The 20,690-nt window shown below is 43.6% G+C and overlaps 1 protein-coding gene across 4 annotated transcripts in view; it reads left to right on the forward strand.

Moving 5' to 3' along the window:
* FAM219A (family with sequence similarity 219 member A) overlaps positions 1 to 19,483 on the forward strand; it is an 86,188-nt gene extending 66,705 nt beyond the window's left edge. Inside the window, exons 3-6 of one of the 4 annotated variants that reach the window (XM_062512975.1) lie at positions 10,370 to 10,472; positions 14,341 to 14,421; positions 14,752 to 14,806; positions 15,921 to 19,483. In XM_062512975.1, coding sequence (XP_062368959.1) covers positions 10,370 to 10,472; positions 14,341 to 14,421; positions 14,752 to 14,806; positions 15,921 to 16,079 — 398 coding nt within the window. In that variant the 3' untranslated portion in view covers positions 16,080 to 19,483. The remainder of the gene's footprint in view (positions 1 to 10,369; positions 10,473 to 14,340; positions 14,422 to 14,751; positions 14,807 to 15,920) is intronic. The other 3 variants (XM_062512976.1, XM_062512977.1, XM_062512978.1) reach the window with 3 other exon arrangements.
* Positions 19,484 to 20,690: the final 1,207 nt, after the last annotated feature.

Raw genomic sequence — 20,690 nt, forward strand, 5'->3', positions numbered from 1 at the left:
TGAGATACAGTATGACCTAAAAGTTCCTGATGCTTGTGTGGAGAGAAATAATGAGGCAAATAAAGAAAACAGTTGATGGTGTTAACCTGCGTGCAAGTGATTGTCAATGGAAACCTGTGTTCTTAATTCAAATCAGATTGAATGCAAAATCAGATTATTTTACAAGAATGTGTAGCAAAAAGAAGCACAGAACAAGCTTGTGTCTTTGCAAAGACTCTGAAATCTCAGCATGCCTTGGATATACTACCCTGCTGTCATGTATTTTGCTTCACCTTGGAGTCTGCAGGGTTTTGTTCTTTGCACATTCTGCCTGTTTCATCAGCAACCAGCCAGGATCTTCCCATTTCTCTCTTCCCTTCAACTCTGTCTGTCCACCTAGCAGCACAACCTGACTGAAGAGGAGGCAAATAATTTCTTACGAAGTCCCTAATAAGATCTGTGACGGTTAAAAAATCCTTTATATATCTTGACTCTCTTCAGTCCCCTTTTTCATCATTAAATTAAACCCACTTTCACTGTGCTTAGGTCTCTGTGTGTACAAAAGTTAAAGCCTGTTGTTTAGCTCAATTATTGAAAGATAATTCAAACTGAAATTGTAATTAAAATGTACTGTGCGTCACTGAAACACCCACCATCCTAGCTGCCTGTAGTCCTTATGCAGTCTCTCTTTTGTCTTAATTTCCTCAGGCAAGCAACTGTGTCTTCTATACACACTCCTTAGTCCCTTAGCTCTACTACAATGAAGCCTTGCTTGCTGGCACCCTCAGGCTGTTTCTCTCCTCTTTTCTTCTTCTCTTACAACTCTCCTGTTCCTTTCATGTTACCACAGCTCCAGTCAGGCAGTCAAACAGATAGCTGTGCAAAAATAACCATTATGTTTGTATGCAGTTGGCAATTTTAGCTCTCAAATGTGCCAAGTGAAGCTGAGGATGTGCTCACTGTGGCACAACACATACCTGACCCAGGCATGCAAGGGCACAAAAAACTTAAAATTCTTGTATTGCTTTTGCATGTCTCCTTCATTTTCTTTTAGAAATGCTTTAGAAAATCCTTAGCTAATGGTCTTTTGATAAGCAAATCCAAGCTGGGATTTTTTTCTTTCCTCCAGTGCATACAGCTGGCCATTCGGGAGGGAGGTAAAAATGTTGGTCTGCCAGAATTTCTGCCTCAGTGGTTCATTTAGGAGAGAGGGTCAGATAGCAGGGACATGGCAGCTGCAGCTTTGTGAGCAGTCTCATTTAGTGCTACGGTGTTGAGAGCAGGCAGCTGGGAGGGAGAATCAGGAACCTCCCCTGCCAGCTGTTTGAAGGAGGTGGGCCCATTTGCGAAGCAAAAGGCATGAGTCTTTGACAGATCAGCAGTGTGTGGCATGAGAGAAGGGGGCTCACTTGGTAACACCTGCCTTACCTTTGCCTAAACTTCCATGTACAGCCCCCCAAAAGCAGTGTTAAACCTTGCTTAGGCCATCAGTGCTTTAGTGCTTTCTCCTTTGGGGCTACCTGTGTTCTGGCAGCGAGCAGGGCTGGGCTGGTAGTGCCATTCCCTGAGCCCTGAAAGAACACCCAGCAGCTGGAAGCTTGTGGTAACAAATATCTTCTGAGCACCACTGCCCCACCAAAAAGGAGTAACAAATGCATCAAATACATCAGCACTAAAGTACTAATCTGTGACATAAACTCACGATATTGGAGATCTATGTTAAAAATTGTCATCATCTTTCCCAGCACATTTCTGCTTTCTTCAGCATGAGTCAGGCTTTCCCTGAATCCCTTTGAGCTCTCCTTGCCACTGGAACTGCCACTCCTTTGGCTGAGGCTTCCGCTCAGCAGTGCACATGTCTGATTTCCAGCTGCAGGACTCTGAAGTAGGGGTGGCATCTGTCATCCCCCAGCCCTGCTTCCTCTCCTGCAGCTCTTAAAGCAGCTACAGCCAGAACTTTGTCTTTCATTTTGTCTTTCAAGCCTCTTTCTCGGGGATTTCAGCAGAGACATGAGTTTTCTCTTGCCAGTCCTGTTTCCCTCTGCCACTTAGAATCATGACTGTGTTTTGTCACCAGTCCTTTTGAGAGGTATAAGGGGAAGGCAGTTGCCAAATCCCCAGCCCTGCACCTGTAACATAAGGACATTAAAGAACATGAAACTGTTGATTGCCACCCCCTTTGCCATCCTCTGCTGTCTAACACCAGCAGATACTAGCCCTGCCTAAGAAAGGAGACAGAGGATCCTTTGTGGATGGGAAAAGATGTTATAGTTTATGATAGTTTGGGACTTATCCCTGAGCCCAGTCCAGATTTCTCTGCCAAAGCAAGGGTCAGCCTGGAGAAGGAAGGTGGCAGCATCCTGCCTCTCAGCCAAGGCACTGTAGAGGAAGCAGGTTGCAGCACCCACTGAGCCCCATCCATCAGAGCATAAACCACAGAACAAAGCCAGAGATGAAGTCATGAGCTTTCACTAAACTCTCTCTAAAGAAAGAGAAAGAGGAAAGGGGTTCCCACTCCTCTCTGAGGTGAGCCATCCACCTAATTAAAATACCAAAATTATATTTTGCCTTGTTACCATCTGGCAAAGGTTTCAGAAGAGAGAAGAGAGAAGCGGGAGCTTTTGAGCTGCCCCAGGTGTAACAACCAGGCCACAATACTGAGCTGTCCCCAAAGGCCACCATGCCCCAGTGGTCTGGCAGCAGCCCCAAATGCCACCCAAACAGCTTTTGTAGATATTTCTGGAGCAGTAAAGAGAAGTGTCAGGGCATGCAAAACACAAGGACTTTCCACCCCTGCTTCGAAACAATAGAGGCCACTATCCCTCTGAAACAGAATTACTGCCAACCTAATTAATGAAAGCTTAATCAGCAGATTGGTTAATCATAAACTTATTAAATAGCTAATCAAATAACTGAGGCCATGTGTCAAATTTCTAGACTGTGGCAGCCCCACAGAGGGAGGGGTCTGGTCAGTAATCCTGTTAGGGGAGCAGGTTTGCTGTGTGGGACAGCTTCAGCTGAGCCAAGTACCCAGGACTGCAGCTCATGAATTGAATAGCAGGAAGAGGCACCCTGAGCTGTACATATCCTGTTCTCCTGCAGAGTTTCATGAGCAGGCAATTCATCTAGTGAAACAATGCTTGCAAGTCCCCTTCTGGGGAGCAGAGTGATTGGAGGGTGACGTGTCCTCCAAATACTCTGTTCACTTATTAACTCTCCTTCTTTACCTTTTCCAGGGAAGAAAACAGTAGTATTAAGCAGCCTAGTCACCTGTCTCTATCTGCTTTCATCTTACTAGACAGAAAATACAGAATTTTGTATGAAATGCATAGGTTCATAGAAACCAAATGAAGCAGTTGATAAAGCAGAATGGATCAAATATACAATACTGCTGCTAAATAAAGCCAGAAACATGGCTTGTACTGTCAGCTACAGTTCAGTCCTGGTAAAAGAAAAGGCCAAGAGTCCTTTCCAAGCACAATACTGGTGTCAGCAGGCTGTAACTCCCTTCTAAGCTCATGTGCTGCCTGTGACATTATCACTTCAGACTTGTTTTGCCTACTGATGGAACTCAAAAAGTCATTCCAAGCAGAACTATCTGCCAGTCAGTGAAAGCTTTCCCAATGACAACATATTGAAATATTTTAATTATTATTTATTGTTTTATTATTGTTTTGAATCTGTAGTTTCTCTAGGCAATATAACACATGCTCTCTCCCATAGACCAATCTTTAGCATGAAAGTGTGGACATTTGAGTTAGTGTCTATGCAGTTCAAGCCTACTGATGTCAGACTCTATTCAAGTGGGGTTTTTGTACAAATACACAATGTATGATGACATCCTGTGTAACGAAGTTCTGTGAATATTCAGCTGAGCAAGTTTGTACTACTGTTCTCCTAAATACACATCACATTTAGTACATGCACCAGTAACCTTAATGCTTCTTCACAGAACATCAGAACTCACAATAAATGTGATGTAGGCACTAATATTACCTCCGTGTATCTGTAGATTGTGCCTATAGCATAAGTGATATTTTAAATGAATAGAGCTATTTAACTGAAGAGAGCTAAATTGCTCTTAAAATATTCCCTTTCTTGTCTTTTTTTTTTCTTTTTTTGTCTGTCACATCATTTAGCAAGGTCAAGCAAATGGCTTTGACATAAACCTGTGTTCGGTTGAGTAAAAATAATGAGGGGGCATTTGTGGAAGTTCTCTCCAGGTGAAGTAAATTAATTCTCTTTGTCCCTTTAAAATATGTTAAAAGAGATCTTAGCTGAGTTTTATGGATTAGGTCTTTTAGAGATCAGTTTGTAAACAGAACTTTTTTGCTGCGTTTGTCAGGATGTAAATACTTCCCCAGATATCTAACTTTGTTCTTCTGGCTGGCAGGAAAAATAACCTTTGAAAAGTAAAGGAAAATACCAAATAAGTCAGTTTCTGAAGATAAATGTGGAAAATGGAAAAAAAATTGCATTTAAATATTGTCAGTGCTGTTCATATATTCCAGTTTTGACAGTGACAAATGAAATTCTTATATGCAATATTTTGCAGCCATTAGAAATAAAAATTTCAATCCTTTAAAATTAAGTGAAAAAGCACATGCTGAATGAGAACAAAATAAATGCCCTTGTGAGGTAGGAGCTGTGACAATGGATGCCTTTGAAATCAGTACAGAAAGGTGTTGAAAGATGAAGAGAAATTAATTGCTGCCTGCTGCTACACACTCGCAACCTGTCTGCATAAAATGGCTGCAGAGACAGCTCGAGCAGAGGACTGGGAGCAGGAATCCTGATTCTGTGCTCCTGCTGCCACAGATCCTCTACATGGCTTTAAGGTAAACCAGTTATATAGTTCCTACCAGCAGTAAAACACAACGTAGTATTTTACGAAGATGATTCAGTATTGTATTAAGCCATGAAGAGGTAAAATGCTCTGTGTGCTCAAAATAGTGGTAGTGGTTTTTGTTTTTTACAGACATGTACAGCCATGAGGTTTTCATTGCAGGAAATGACCTGCTTTCTTTTGGGGCTAAGCCAACTTGTGGGTAGAAGCAGAGAAGCCATTCCTTCTCGTAATTACATGAGGGTCAGAAAAATGAGTTGTGGTGTTGGGATAGCCACACAACTGGGGAATGAGGACATGCTGCTGGAATTGTAAAAACACTTTTGAGATGAGTGGTTTAAATAGATGGTAGCTTTGGTTTGGACTGGAGCACTCCTTTACGCATTCTCCTCTGTGCTAAGGAATAGTATGATGTTTTAGTGTGTTTTCTGAAGAGAAGCTCACAGTAATGTCATCCAGGCCCTCACAAATCTCAGTAATTTACATGGGCAGCATTCTAGCTGAGCATTACCTGAGAATGATCCCTGATCCTGTGCACTCAATGCACTGGGTGGTGCTGATAGTAGCTCCCATGCAAGAAGTTAAGGGCTGCATCCTTGAACAATGGACACAAACATTAACTTTGTAATCCCTAGGTTCTCCAGTTTAATTTACCAGTTCTCCATCAGGCCTTCTTGGGAGCTGAAGGGAGCTTAAAACCACTCCCAGCACATTGGTGTTTGTGCCAGTTCTCAGCCATGCCAAAGGCACAGAGCAGCAGCCAGATCAACAGAATGTATGGAAATGCTGCTGTTCTTTAAAAGCTGGTCCAACACAGACCTTGGAAAACAGATTCATACACCTGTTCTTTCTACCCAGCTCACACAGCTGGAGTTAGAAACTAGAAAATAGTTCACTATTTTTCCCAAGTTTGTCTGGGTCAAAAAATAACATCCTTCAGCTAAGAATATCACATCTCACCCAGGGTGGTAGTTGGGTGACAGAATTGTCTGACCCTTGCTGTCTGAACAGTCTTTTCTGAAACCAGTGAAACAATCCTTGTTCAGATGGCCTGTCCTGAATAATCAGTGCTGATGCTGGGCCTGTATCAGCTTGGAACCACATTCACAGCAGGGGATTTGCCACAGATGGGTCCTTTTTGTTACTGCTACACCTGTTTAGTATAAATCACTTTTATTTTGCCTTTTTTTTTAATGCAGGTAGGCAGAGCCATCAGCTGCACTAATGCCACCCACATGGTCACAATTACACTCCAGGGAGCACTGGGATCAGCATGGTCCTATCACATAACTTTTTACACCTTCCTTTCCATGCAGCCTGCAGGCAAAGCCCAAATTTATGTACGTACCCTGAAATCCTCTCCAAGCAGTGACACAATCCTCACTGACAAATACTCTCTGTCAGAGGTGAAAGGCAGAGAAAATCTCAGTGTTACCTAGATTCATGCTAGTGTCCCGCAGTTAAGTGATGCAAGTGAACTGAAATCAAGACTTGGGCTTGAAGAAGCTGTAGACAGCACTTCATTCTTTCTCCTTTCATTTACTCATAAATCCGTTCATCATTCATTAGAATTTGAGAAAATGTATTAATTTCATTTAGTGTGTAATTTAAATTCTCAGCTTACTTGAGAAATTAGAATTCATCAGGGTATCACAGTCCTCAGCCTCAGAAACAATTTAGGTGACTGTGGGGGACAGAGAAATACATCCCAAAATTTCATCTCATCTCATTAACCTTGAAAATGAAAAAAATACAACTCTATCACACTGCATTAATTTCTCTTTGTCTTGCCACTGCAACAAATCCCATGGATTAACACTGCACTGTCCCCATAGCAGGAAGCTCAATCTTCTGCTCAGGGAGGTTCAGTATGAATCTCAGGTTAATAAGCAGTTGAGTTACTGAGGTCCAGCCAGCAGCTCTCAGCAAAGACACAGGAGCAATCAGCCTCTACTTGTTCCACACCGCAGTGCAAAGGAGGCCAATCAGCCTCATCTGCCAAAAAACAGTGTTTGTGCCAGTCAGGCTGCCTCAGCTGAGGGGGCTGCAGGTAGTCAAGCACAGTGACAGTGTGACAATGGCACTCTCCACCCACCACTGTCTGATCATAGCCAGACTCACCCACTATCTTGGGACAAATGGAAAATGTGGATTTGGGGTGTCTGACTCTCCAAATAGCTCTTCAGTGTAGTACATTATGTTCACCAGATTCCTGCGTTGTCTGCTTTGCCTCATGGCACAAAAGGAGCAGTTCTGCAGGAGACTCAAGCATATGACTACTTTTGGCATTTCTAGTTTGGGGAAGATAGTAGGCAAAACCAAGGCCACCCCTACATAGCAACATACACCAAACAAACTGTTCAGCACTTCATTTATAAAATATCTTGGGAAGTGTTATTAAAACTGGTTATGATTTTGTTTAAATGATGAAACCAGAGAAATAATTTCAAGGATTCATTCAAGTGTGATTTTTAGTTTAGACACATTCATGTTAAGTCAATTCTGCTTCCCATGCTCTATTAATATTTTCTCTCATCATAAAGCAGATAGACCCTGCCAGCTGAACAGGTAACCATTTTAGATTGCACTAAATCATCTCAAGCAGTGCTTGAAATAATTAATTAAGGTTGTCGGTGTTCCCATGGTAAGGGGAGAATTCAGCTCCTTTTGGCTATCTAAAGAGTCATCCTGGATCAGGCAGGTGAGTGAATACTGGGACAGAGATGGTTTGCTGAGTGTTTGGTATGCTGAGGCACCTTCTGATTCAATTTACAGGCAACTGTAATAGGAGACCATTGCCAGGCAGGACACAAGGCTGGGCCATTTGTGGTGCTGATGGTGCCTGCTGCATGCATTTCCTTTGCTACTTTACACTTAAGTGTTATCCCTGCCTTACTAAATGCTCCATGGTCTGCTTGGCTCTTGTCTTGTCACTAGCAGAGCTGACTTTGAAGCAGCACTTGGAGCAGATGCTGAATGGCTCAGAGGGTGTCAGCGAGCAGCACAGGCTAGTGTGGGACTAGCAGGAAAACGGTGATTTATTCTTGAGCAGATGCATCTTCCTTTAAATTGTTTTTATGTCATAAGGGACAGAGTGTCTTAAAGATGAAGTGACAAGGTGAACAATAAAGGAGGAGCAATATGTGATATGGTTGGCATATCCAGATGAAAGGCTGTTCCCCATGCTGCTCAGAGCAGTATAGTTGTGTCAAAAGGATCCTGGACCCCTTGTCACATACACATACATGCACTCGTGCTGCTCCATGTGTTCTTGTGACACAACATCCAGGATTAGCTGAAGTGGAACTGGTGCAGCCAAATTCGCCTGTGAGTCAGAATGACAGCACAGCTGTCTGTATTCTCCAAGTTCTCCACAAAAAACTGCTGTTTTGCTTCACTCAAACACTGAGATAGTTAGATGTCTGGTGTGGGGTGACCATGGCTGGACAGCAGGAGCCAATCAAAGCATCTCTGCTGGACAGAGGAGTGAAAACACAGCAACAACGTGGGCTTTCACACACCCACCTACTCTGTTGTGGTTTCCTCCACGGACTGCAGATGGACCTCTGCTTGCTTATGGTCTGCAGGAGAATCTTTTCTGATACCTGGAACAGCTCCTATTCCTGCTTCTGTACTGATCTTCAGGGTTGTTTCTGAGACACCCTCACTCCTCTGATCTGGCTGCAGTTGTGCAGGATTTTTCTCCCTTTCCTAACTCTGTTGTCCCAGAGTCTCTACCACTGTTGTTAATGGACCCAGCCATGACCAGCAGCAGATCTGTCCTGGAGCCAGCTGTCATTAGCTCTGATAGACACAGGGAAATGTCTAGAAGCTTCTCACAGGACCCACCTGCACACCACTTCACTACCAAAAACTTATACACAAACCAAATACATCATCCAACACAGTGATCCTGCTAATGATCACACAGGATCTTCAGACTCCTAATTGAACATGTTTTGTGCTGTCAAAGGCACACACAAACTGCTTCATGCCCTCACAACCTTCTCTGCTCTATCCTGCTTCTTGAAGGAAGTTTCTCTCTGAAAAATTAATGAAAAGCCAGAAGGAGCCTGGCTGTGGTTAAGGCTCCCCTGTCTGCTTCAGTCCTGCTGGTGTTGCTGATGATTGCCTGCAAGCCATCACACCTACACTCACAGTATATTCAGCCACCTGTAACCATTCCACCAGCATCCTAAAGCATTGACAGCTTGTCTCAGTACTCTATTTGTGGTCAGTCCTGGAGCATCTGATGGAGATGAGTGGAAATTGGGTTGTATTTAGTGTTGTAAATATTTGTTTCCATAGTCTTGCTTTATCTCTCTCTGAACAGCAAAATCCATGTAGCCTGCAGCATACCAGCCTTTTATTCTGGAGATGGAGTTAACCAATGCATTTGCAAGTTCCATACTGAGAAATTACTCTGATTTAAGGTTTTGATTTCAATCCTGAATCAGTTTCTTAGTTGCTCAAGCCAGAGTAAGTTATTAATCCAATCCTTTTCCTGCCAAGTTCCTTGAGCATTTTTTCACCTCTCTGTCAGCAGGAGCAGGCTGGGTATGGTTTGTATGTACTCTTGTCTCCATGTTCCTCATCATCATAATCTCTTGGCATCTCTGCTGCTTATTTCTTCTTCAAGAAAGGGAACCTTGGATTGTGTCCCCTGCTCTGACTTGTGAGGAAGGGGAAGTGTTAGCCGACCTTGAACCTGCACTCCATAGAAGCATGCTGCTTTTCCACAAGAAGTAGGAAAAACTGCTTTTCTCTCGAAGGGGAACTAAATCTGCAACAGAAAAAAAAAAATCACACATTGTAAGAGAGGCAGAAAATAAATTCACTATTCAGGTTCCTCAGCAAGCAGTCTGGTACACCTGTTATTCAGGCATGCCACAAAAGTAGTTTCCAGCATTTTCTCACACTGTGGAGAATTATTTTTTTAAACTGGTCTCATTCATGCCTTATTGGCCCCATGCTCAGTTTTTCCATACAAGCCTTGCCTGCCATTGCACTATGAAATTGGGGCAGTTAGCTCAACTTTTGTGGCTAGCTGGTAACACAACTGATCTTCCACAAGAAGCAAGAGGGGAAAGAACTTTGAATCAGAAAATTTAATATCAACGTATATACATCCCTGGGTTCCCATCCCTGCTGGAGGCAGAGCCTTATTGGTACAGCACAGTATTGGAGCCCATGCAGCAACCAGCTGCAGACAGGGACAAGGTCTCTGCCCATTATCTGCCTCAGCTGGGTTTCATCAAGAAGCTCCAAGGCCTTGTGATCTTGGAGACCAAAATTTTAGTGTGTTGCTGTCAGCAGGCTTCTGTGAGTGAAGGTAGATTAGTTTCAGTCCCTGGTGGCCTTGGAGAAAGTGGGACACAGCTCATCTGGCCTTCGCAGCATCCTTCCATAAAAGGTGGCGAGCTTGTGTCCTCTGCTGTTAATTCTGCTGTGCCTTTTGCCACTATCAAATATGGGTTTCTTCTTATGGTGGCTAGCTAGGCTATTGCTCTAATTTTGCTTTTCCCATTCCTGTCTCCTGTGCAGAGAAGCAGAGGGAGCTGGCTCGGAAGGGCTCCCTGAAGAATGGCAACATGGGAAGCCCAGTTAATCAGCAGCCCAAGAAGAACAACGTGATGGCCCGAACAAGGTAAAGGACTGGAAAAGTACTGGCAGCTGTGCTCTGAGCTGCAATCCCTAATGGTCCTGGGGTGGTCAGGGACAGTGTTCATTGCATTTGCCTACTGCCAGCCATGCTGCAAGAGTAGTGATTGTCCTTCCTGGAGCTGGCACGCTCAAGCGCTCTGTGCTTTGTTGCATCCCAGCCCCTGGGGAGGTCCAGGACCAGTGGTAGTGCAGCATGTAGAAGGCAAAGGTAGCCCAGCCAGGTTAAAATCAGGGGCTGGTAGAGGCATACTGCCTCTGAGAGGCTCTGAGTACTCTCAGGTAACACCTGATCCTGCCAATTGGAGAGGAGCTGTGTTGCTTCATGAAACACAAACTGGTTTAGAGCTTAGTTCTGCCTTGGTTGCTTTAGTTACTGCAAGTTCCACTGCTCTTTTTTGATGGTGACCCATTCTGCTACTGGCCAATTTAAAGCTTGAAAATAATCCATCTCTGAGTGCCTTTCTATATACCTCCTCCACTCTTGGAACAGCATGGTCACACTTTGCTGGAGATGTTTTGGAAGAGCTCTGTAAGACTGTATTAGGCAGTGTTACAACCTGCTGTAAACAAAGACATTCTGAGCTGAATATTTTCTTTTAGAGTATTTTTATTTTTGTTCTGTGCAAACTTCAGTGCACCAATGTATTATTTACTTATTTTCAGAAGGGAGCAAACCCTGTGAACCTGCAGGATTGCATGCTTTGCATGCTGCTAGAAAGGTGGCAGGTTTTAGTGGAGGACCTCACTTAAAAGGACAGAGGAATCTGCAGAATGCTGGATGTTTACTGATGAATGGGAAAGTTGCCTGGATTACCATATATTAAGTAGAATAGGAGCTGCAGGTCAGAGCCTCTCTGTATGCAATTCATCTGAGAGATGAGATTTCTTGTTCACAGTAATTTGCCAGACTCAAAATATTAGTCATAAATACTGACAGGACTTTGTCAACTTTTAGTTGTAAGCCCATGAAATACAGGTGGAACGAGCTGCATTGCCTCATCTCTGTGTTTAGATGTTGAGGCCACATAAAAGAGCCAGACCCTTAATGGCAGCAAGAAATTTGGTAACTGTGCTCGGCTGGGTTTTCCATGGCCACTGTTCCTCCTTATCTTCCAAGTACATTCTGGAAAAACTTGTTTTCTTTTGGCAATAGGCTGCAAGCTAGCATACGGAGGGGAAATGGTAGCAGATTTGCTGCTTAAGAGGTTTAGAAACACTGAAATTAGTGGAGGAAGATAATAAGGGAGAGAATATGGGATTTAAATAGAGGTATCTACCTGTAACATGAGTGAGTTTTCCGTGGAGAGGTTGTTGTATCCAAGGTGCAGATGGAAAGAGCAGAGCAGTGACACCTATTGACAAAAGATTTCTAGCAGCCAGCTCAGTTTTATTTCACTTAAAGAAATAAAGTGCACCTTTATTTATGCATCTGAGCACCTCTAAATGATTCAGTCTGTCTTGCCACAGACGGGGCAACACCAGCAAGGTGGAAATGCCACAAACTTATTCAAGCAGCTTTTCACAAGGTAACAGTTACAGTATAATGGGATATATTCCAGGAGGATATACTGCAAAATTTCCACATTATGGTTTAAGTCTGAACTGTTGGCTTCCTCAAGTCTCTGCAGGAGAATAAGCTAAAGCCATTTTCCTCTTTTTGACAGTTCTGCTCTTCTCATCAATTATGTTTTCCTTTTGTGCTTTGCCTCTCCTAGTCTCCACTCCACCTCCTCCTTTTCCCCCAAGGGCTCTGTTGTTCTGTATTATCCCTGTGGATTTCTGACATCTAGCCTCTAGTTCAGGGTCGCCTTCACCATTCAGTCCTCTTCTGGGACAAGGGTTCAGCCAGCCTTATAGGTTAGAGTAATTAGATCCATAACACTCTCAGTCTCCCTAAAAGCAAATTAAATGTGTATGAGGTAAGGGTAATGCTGCACTCTTCGTATGAGCACAGACAGAGCCCACAACACCTTCCACACCACTGGAACACAGTTGGATGCTCAGTCCACTCAACATAACCTAAACTTGGAACTTGTGCTCCAATTTCTGTGGCTTCAAGTGAGCAAAAACACAAAGAAGCTTATACCAGGACAGCTGTGGACAAAAACAACTACCACTGCTACCTGACTTTATTCCAAGGACAGTGTGAAATGAAAATAAGAACAATCAGGATGTGAGGGAAAGACTTAAATCAGGGGCAGACACACTATAACAATTTTTGTCTGTTGCAGTTAAATTGAATTTTTTTATTACTAAGAAAAAAGACATTTCTCAAGAAGAAGATGTGAGATTTTTTTTCATCAAGTAAATATCACCACAGTGTTTTCCTAGATCCCCTGAGAGTGCTCTGATGATTTAATAACAACTGTCAATGAGTATATATGGAGCAGGGACTGGGAAACTGGAGAGTGAAAATGGGAGTCAGTACTTCTGATAACTGCATGGGCAAACTTGTGCTGCCAAATCGCAGCTTCAGTTCCAGACATCTTTGCTTCTTGACTTCGTGCCTACATACCTCAGGAGCAGAAGGCTTGTCCCACTTCTCTGAGAAGGGCTACTGAGTTTTGCAAGTAGATCCCATTTTCTCCAGTCCCCAGGTGCAGCAGTTTGAAAATTCTGCATCAGGTTTTAAATTTATTTATTTAATTCATGTTTCAATTAATAGAGTAAGAAAATATAACTAATTGTGAACCTATATATATGCTTTATAGGATTTCATGTATCTTAGTCTCCCTGAGCCTGCCCACTGACAGTGCTTGCCAGGACTTTTTACTTCTAAAATTGTTAATGGCTTGCTGCAGTTTTCTCCACAGAAGCAGAAAAACATTTCAGGTAGTTAGAGAGTAATTGGAGCATGGATGAGATAGATTATCATCTTTAGATTTATATTTCTTGAAGTCTTAGTGAAGCATCATTGTGCAGCATGATGTGTTGTTAAAGACCACTTGGGAGAAAACCTGAGTTAACTCTTTAAAAGAGAAGATTTTTGTCAGTCTTATGGTTCTTACCTGCTGAACAAAGAATCTTACTCCATTTACTGGGTTTAGTTAACCTGATTTTAAGTGTGAACCAATTAACAGTTGGTTGTTTTTGTGGTTTTTAGAATGAAAGAACTCTGTTGTGAACAAGATATTGTATTAAGATATTTTCATGATCCTAGAAGTTGTGAAGCCTGCACTCTTTAACAAACTCTCTCAGGCAGTTAAAGATGGAGTCATCCTCAGCCTTTGTAACATTTCTGATTAACTGCAAGTCATCACAAAAAAGTGGAACTTCAGAATTTCTGGTCTGACTGGTTTCTTATGCTGGGCAGACTAGCTCAGATTTACTAAATTTAGGACTGTGACTTCAGAAGTGTAGTGTTGCCAGGGGCCTGGATAGGGATTCAGAAAGAGACACCACATAATATCCCTGATGTCCAGTAGCAGAACATTGGGATCATGGAGCCTCTGGCTTCCCCTAGCCTCCTTCTCCTATGTACTTACTGCTGGTGTCAGGTACCCTTGCCAGGAAATCAACAGGCAACACAAAAATGAACAATCTGATATGACAAGCAGTTCTAGACAAACAGGTTCACCAGAATGAAGTGCAGAGTGTTCAATTTTTTTTTTCTTCCAGGAAGGGGTATATTCCAGGGCATGCCCAATGTTAATCACTGTGAAACTGCTGTAGGCTACCCAGAGACACAGCTTGCTCCCTCTAAATTGTACCCATTTAAACATCTTCACCAATGAGTGGGGGCTTGCAAAGAAGTGAAATGGAGAAAGCCAACTATCATATAGCTTTACCCTAGGCAGTGTGTGGTGCTGAGCTTTACTGTGTGGTTAATGGACAACATTTAATTATTTCAGGCTCGTCGTTCCCAATAAGGGCTACTCTTCGCTAGACCAGAGTCCAGATGAAAAGCCCCTGGTAGCCCTGGATACAGACAGGTATGCTAAAGGTTAAAAAGGTGATACATATGATGGCTTAAGTGAGTTTTCATGCCAAAGGGCAGCACTCACATTCTTCCCTCCACTGTTCCCTCTGACCTGTGCCATGGTGGGTCTCTGTGTGAGAGCAGGTGAGAAGAGCTGTGAGAAAAGAGCTGTGTGATGGAAAGATCTGAGAGTCACAGATGAAAGCTGCTCTGCAGGCTCCCTTGATGTAACTTCTCTGTGCCTCAAGAACGGTTTCATGGCACAAGAGAGATAGGACCAAGTGGGGAATACAGGTCTCATCTAACCAGTTCCTTCTTTGCTGTATCTTGTACTTCCCTGCAGTGATGATGACTTTGATATGTCCAGATATTCCTCCTCGGGATACTCATCAGCTGAGGTGAGTTATACTCTCTCCTGCCATCCTTGCCATGAATGCAAATAACAGAGCAGCCAGAAATGGTTTAGAGTGGCCTTGCACAGGCAGAAATGGCTATACAACAAATTTGGTAGTGGTATAGACTCTGTGAGTCTGGAAGGGGCCATGGCAGAAACTAAGTCATGTTGCTTTCTTCCCTGGTGATCCTCACTGCCATGGCACAGAGAGCTGCCCATCAGCAGTTTTCACAGCTACCTTTGGTTTCACTCAAACTTTCATTGTGCTTAGTCCCACAGTGACCCGGGAGGAGCAAAAGCATCATCTTTGTCTGCCATGGCAACTCAGCAACTGTATGCATGCCAAGGATACAAATAAAGGATGTGAGGTTGTGCTGTGATTTCCAGTTATTGGAGTGGTCAGGGTCACCCAGTGTGTGTTTACTTGGAGCAAGCAGAAATTCCAGGGAGGACTTGTAGATATGAACTCCTGCCCTTTCAAAGAGAAAAGGCAAGAAGTTCAGGCTTATTAGTCCCTCTGCATTGTTTCTGAGTATATTCCCAAACTCTCTCATTAATTTGTTGCTCAACCTCTGGCTACTTAGTATCCAGGGTGCTGAGCAGCCATTCTGCCCACAAACTGCTCAGAACTCTTCCCCCTTGTATCTCTACCTTGGATAAAATACCTCTGAAACCCTGGGTAACAGTCAAGAGCAGCCACCATCTCAGATAATCTGAGCTGTTTGTGCCTTGACGAAGTGTTGTTTATACAGATCCAGTTAGACAGCACTTGAATCTGAGATCACAGAGCCAAACTTTACCATCTTTTAACTGCTATAGTGTGCCGCAGACTGAGAGAGGAGACTGGCCATCTGCCTATAAATATTATTATTACATTACTTTAACTGAGGGCTTGTCCTCAGGGAAAATCTACTCCAGAAAAAAAATAGTGTATCTCACTCTATATATTCTATTCTGAAGAGGCTAGTACCCTCCCCTCACCTGAGGTCAAAAACTAGAACTGTGGGGCAGTTGTTAATGAGGGGGAAATACATTCCAGAATAGGGGACCTCCTTAATCTTCTAACCACCAGAAGTAAGAAGTCCCAGGTGTTTGACTGTTTGTCTCTTTGTCTGTAGCAGATCAACCAAGACTTGAACATCCAGCTGCTAAAGGATGGGTACCGATTAGATGAGATCCCAGATGACGAGGACCTCGACCTAATCCCCCCTAAATCGGTCAACCCTACCTGCATGTGTTGCCAAGCCACCTCCTCCACCGCCTGTCACATCCAGTAGTGAGGCCGGCAGGCTGTGATCAGTGCTTTCCACTATAACTGTAAAACTTAACAGCCATTGCTTCCTCCTATGGTAGGACGTGCACCTCTTTGTGTTCATGGAGCCAGGAGAAACCAAAAAATTCATTTTATGATTGGTTGATAACTTATTTTAAACTGTGGTAAAACAAAAGAGAAGTTGCTCAAAGTGCCAGGCAGTGCCTGGCAAAACTGACTGGTCTGAATAGTGAATGCAGAGGGGTCCAGAGATACCTCCTTGGTTTGTTTAGGCACTGGGGATATTTTGTAAAGTGTCTTTTTTCAGAATGGGAGAGGTCAGATGGGACTTCAGGTAATCCTGCCCACTGAAACCAATCCATCCGCAAGATTAGGGCAAGTTGGAGGTATCAAAGTGTTTTACCAATGAGAGGAAGTCAGGTCTTAATTCATTCACTAAACCTGTTTCATTTGCATAACCAAAATGATGTTATAATTGGGGCACAGGAATGGGGACGGACCAGGGCATCCTTTCTTATGGCAAGGCTAGTCAGGACTAACACCACACAATTCATTCACTTGCAAAAGGGACAAGTAGGTGACATTTCAGTGTGAGTCAGTACTAGCTAGAGCTGTTGTGTCACATAGCCATTGCAATCTGCCCTTAGCACCACATTAAATTACCACCAAACACATCAGGTTCAATCTGCAATCCACTCATGCACTTCAAGGATTTGTTCATTGCCCAGGAATACCATACTTGTGACTTCAGTTCAGTCACATATTCTGACTTCAGCCTGTATTTAATCCCTGTCTGATCCATCTCTTTCCAAAAATCTTAAACTTTGTTCAACTGAGAAGAAATTAATCCTGCATGAGTCAGTACTAGAGATGAACGACTGTGCTGGTTGAAGAAAGCACATTTTGGCAGTGCTTAACTCTTGATATTCTCTTGATATTGTGTCTCTGGGTGCTTGTGAGAGTGACTCATTAATGCTGAAGTCATCAGTGTGGTAGGGGTCAGACTTGAGAGGAATTTTCAGCAACAGTGAGTTACAAACAGCTTCAGATGAAAGACGCCCATGAGAGGAAACTACTGTTCACTTCCTATTTGTCCACTTGTGAGCCAGACATGGTTCCAGATCAGGAGCAGTTGTGTTTTATTTGGTGCTGGAATAGTTAGGAAACCTGTTACATTAGGTTGCTGGCCTGAGCTCCCAGTTCACCAGCAGATTATCTGGAATGCAGAATCACTTCTGGAATTAGCAAACATGTCCTTCCACTGGTTTCAGCATATGCAAGGGATGGGCTGGCATTTTTCTTGGTGTTGAAATCTTTGCCACAGGCACAATTCTTGTGTTTTCAGGAGGGAGAACCACCTGCCTTGGGTCATCACCTACTCTATAGCCTGGGAATGATAAAAACGAGGGCAGTTCTGAGCTTCCCATCAGAATTCCTGAGTCACAAAGCTGAGCCTGAACTGCACCACAATAGATCCCCCATCTGAAATCTGTATGAAGTGAGCTGAGTCTTTAAAAAGTCCTACTCAGAATTAGCAAGAGATTTTTTTAACATCCTGGGGATTTACTCTTTGCAGTGCAAAGCTTGATACCAGCCACAGTGTGAGTGAAAGAGCAGGCACACAGGATTCATGGGCTTATTTACTTGATGGTATTGACAGCTTTTAAAGTTATGCTTGTCCTCTCTGCCTAAAACAACATGCTGCCACCCTTGTTCCAGGCCATAGAAAGAGGACTTGAATGGTACTGTTTACTGAGCATTCCTGCCTCTTCTACTAAGCGTCCTCTGTAGAAGTAATGGTTAATTGGCCAACTCCTAAAGGGATTGTGTTCCTCAAGTGAATTCATCTCCTTTTCTCACCACCTGGTAGTGCTGAGGGTGAATATTTCCAAAATTCAAGTCAGGCTGAGATTATCAAGTTGTCTGGAGACGGGGAAAGTAGACAGTAGAAAGATAAAAGGGAAAAACATTCATTAACGAGTCTTTTTTAATGGGGATTGTAGTTAAAACTTAATAGAAATTCCATGATCAAACCAAATCCTATAGGACATGACCAAGGCTATTTAAATCTTCGCTTTTCTGGAGAGGGACTTTGCAGTTCAGCACTGGTATCATGGAATGTCTTCATCGTATTTATCCTCCTGGGTCAGTCTCTGTGCCTTCCAGCCAGGCTGCACATGCTCAGCCTTTTCCACAGCCCTTGCTCAGGAGTTTGGAGCATTTTGGAGTGCCTACTAGAGCAACAAGCCATCCCTTCACCTGGACCAGCCCCTGAAGGCTGCACATCCCACAGGTCTCTGTCATGCCCGCCATCATAGAATCATGCCATCACCTAGGTTCAAAAACACCCTTAAGATCATGGAATCCAGCTATAACCAAGCACTGTCCTCTTCAGTCTAGGACAGAATGAGGCTTGCTGTCACTGTTACCTCTCAGGGTTAACATCTCCCCTCGAGGGACAGACTTCTTGGCAGTGCTGGATTAACAGTTGGATTCTGTGATCCTAAAGGTGTCTTCCAATCTGAGTGATTCTATGACATGCATTGTCCTATGGCACCATGACCAAGTCCTCTTACTGCCCCTGTTGCTGGTTTTTGCCTGCCATGTGCCCTGAGATATTCCCCAGCCCTGCAACTCCCTTCAGCCCTTCACATTTTGTGATGTGCATCTGCTTCTAGCACAACCCTTTAGGTAGGGAGGGAGATGAATTCAGATGTTCCACCTGGTGCTTCCTCCAAATACAAACTGAAGTACAACTCAAGTGTTTTTTCCTGTGCACAGAAGGAGTTGGTTGCAGAAACAGTTGGTTTGGCATGACAGTACAGAACCATAAAATGGCAATTTTTTGGCTTCTCCTCTCTATGCTTTGTGTTCATATACTTTATTAGGGGAATAATGTAGAAGGGGTGGGGAAAAGTAGTTACCTGTGTAGGGTTGTTATCAGAAAGGCTGAGTGGCTTAAGGCAATGCACATGTGGCTGTCATAGAAAACTGAACACTAACCCTTCTGAACTGCAGCTCCTTCAGCAGATTATGACCATGCAGCATGTTTGTTGGCTCATTATGGAATATTGAGGACTGCCTATTGGTATGTATCAACCTCAGATGAGGCTGGTTCCCCCATCTGGTCTCCTGTTCAGACTTTTGCTTAAGCCACCAGGTTTTCCATATGCCCTCAGAGTCAAAGAATGGGTAAGGCTAGAAGGGACCACAGTGGGATCATCTGATCCAACCTCTCTGCTCAAGCAGCCCTTGTTGGAGGTTATGCTGTGGTGATTTCCTGGGAATGTGTGAAGATAGATGGCTATCCTGGCATTGCTCTGCTTAGACCAGTCTCTGCTACCATGACCAGAAGAAGGCAGAAGGCAAGAGCTCAGACGCTTTGTCACAGTATTTCTACAAAATCTACAGAGCTGCTGGGTGCCCTTCTAAATGCAGATGGCATGCAAGAAAGAAAATTATTCCTTCCTCCAGTCTTTGCACCAAACAAGATGGCATTCTCAGGCCACATTTTCAATCCAAAGTTGTACAGAAAACCAAGGGGAGGAACACCATGGAGTATGAAATGCTTCATGTCACTGTCTACCTAAATTACCATGCAAACAGGTTGTAAGGATATTGATGCTGGTGCCTCCTCAATGGAATTTGCATTTGATGCCTCCTAAAACCAGACTGGTTTTTGTTAGGATTTTATGTAATGTCAATCACTAAATTATGTGAGTTTCAGCCAATAGTTTTCTTTTATCAGCTGGTCATCTGATAAAATACTATCTAATACCCTTTAATGTGACCTGGATCTGTACTCTAGGGCCACAGCACTCTGTTCATCTCTCGTCTGCAAATTCCACATTTTCATCCTTTGGGAGGAGGAACATCCTCCTAGTCTTCAGGAAGATCTATAGATAGTGTGGTTATGTCTGCTTTTCTGGCGTTTGTAAATAAACTGCAGCTGAAAGGAGGCTGATGCCCATCCTGAAGGCTCATTTCATATCTTACCAGACACATCTTGAAGTCAACCCTTGGAAGAGCCAGTAGGTGATATCTGACATTGCTGCATGTCTGTCCCTAACATCTGTGCTTGGCCATTGGATCTGCTGTGCTCTTCTAGCTGTCCTGCCTTGCAGCTGCAAAAGCAGGTGACCCATTCTTCCTGTCTGGACTTTGAAAGGGACTTCAGGACAACTTCCCCACAGACAAGATGGATTCAGCTCCTTCTGGTATGTTTCACAAGCTCTTGTCCCAAAAAGAGGCATCCACTGCATTCAGCTGTTTGCTGGCTGACACACAGGTCTGCAGTCCTGAGCAGAATCCTTTCCTTTCCATGCACTGTCTGATCCTGGGCTGGTGTGCAGGCTGTGCAGGAGAATGCAGGAGGCTTGAAAAATGCAGCACCCTGTGTGATTCAACAGAAATATGAAGATGCTTTTGAAGAAAGGAAGGACCCAGCTGGGCAACAGATGGAAAACAGAAAAAGGAAAACAAGCAATAACTGGAAAGATTGCCAAATGCTGTCTTGGCCTAGGGCAGACCCCAGTTGTCCGAGTTGATCTGTCTCAGTGCAGTGCTGATGCCAGCAGGGAGCAAAGCTTGCTTTCAGATGCACACACCAGAAACA

Source organism: Cinclus cinclus, chromosome Z, assembly GCF_963662255.1.
Source record: "Cinclus cinclus chromosome Z, bCinCin1.1, whole genome shotgun sequence".
Classification (NCBI taxonomy): domain Eukaryota; kingdom Metazoa; phylum Chordata; class Aves; order Passeriformes; family Cinclidae; genus Cinclus; species Cinclus cinclus.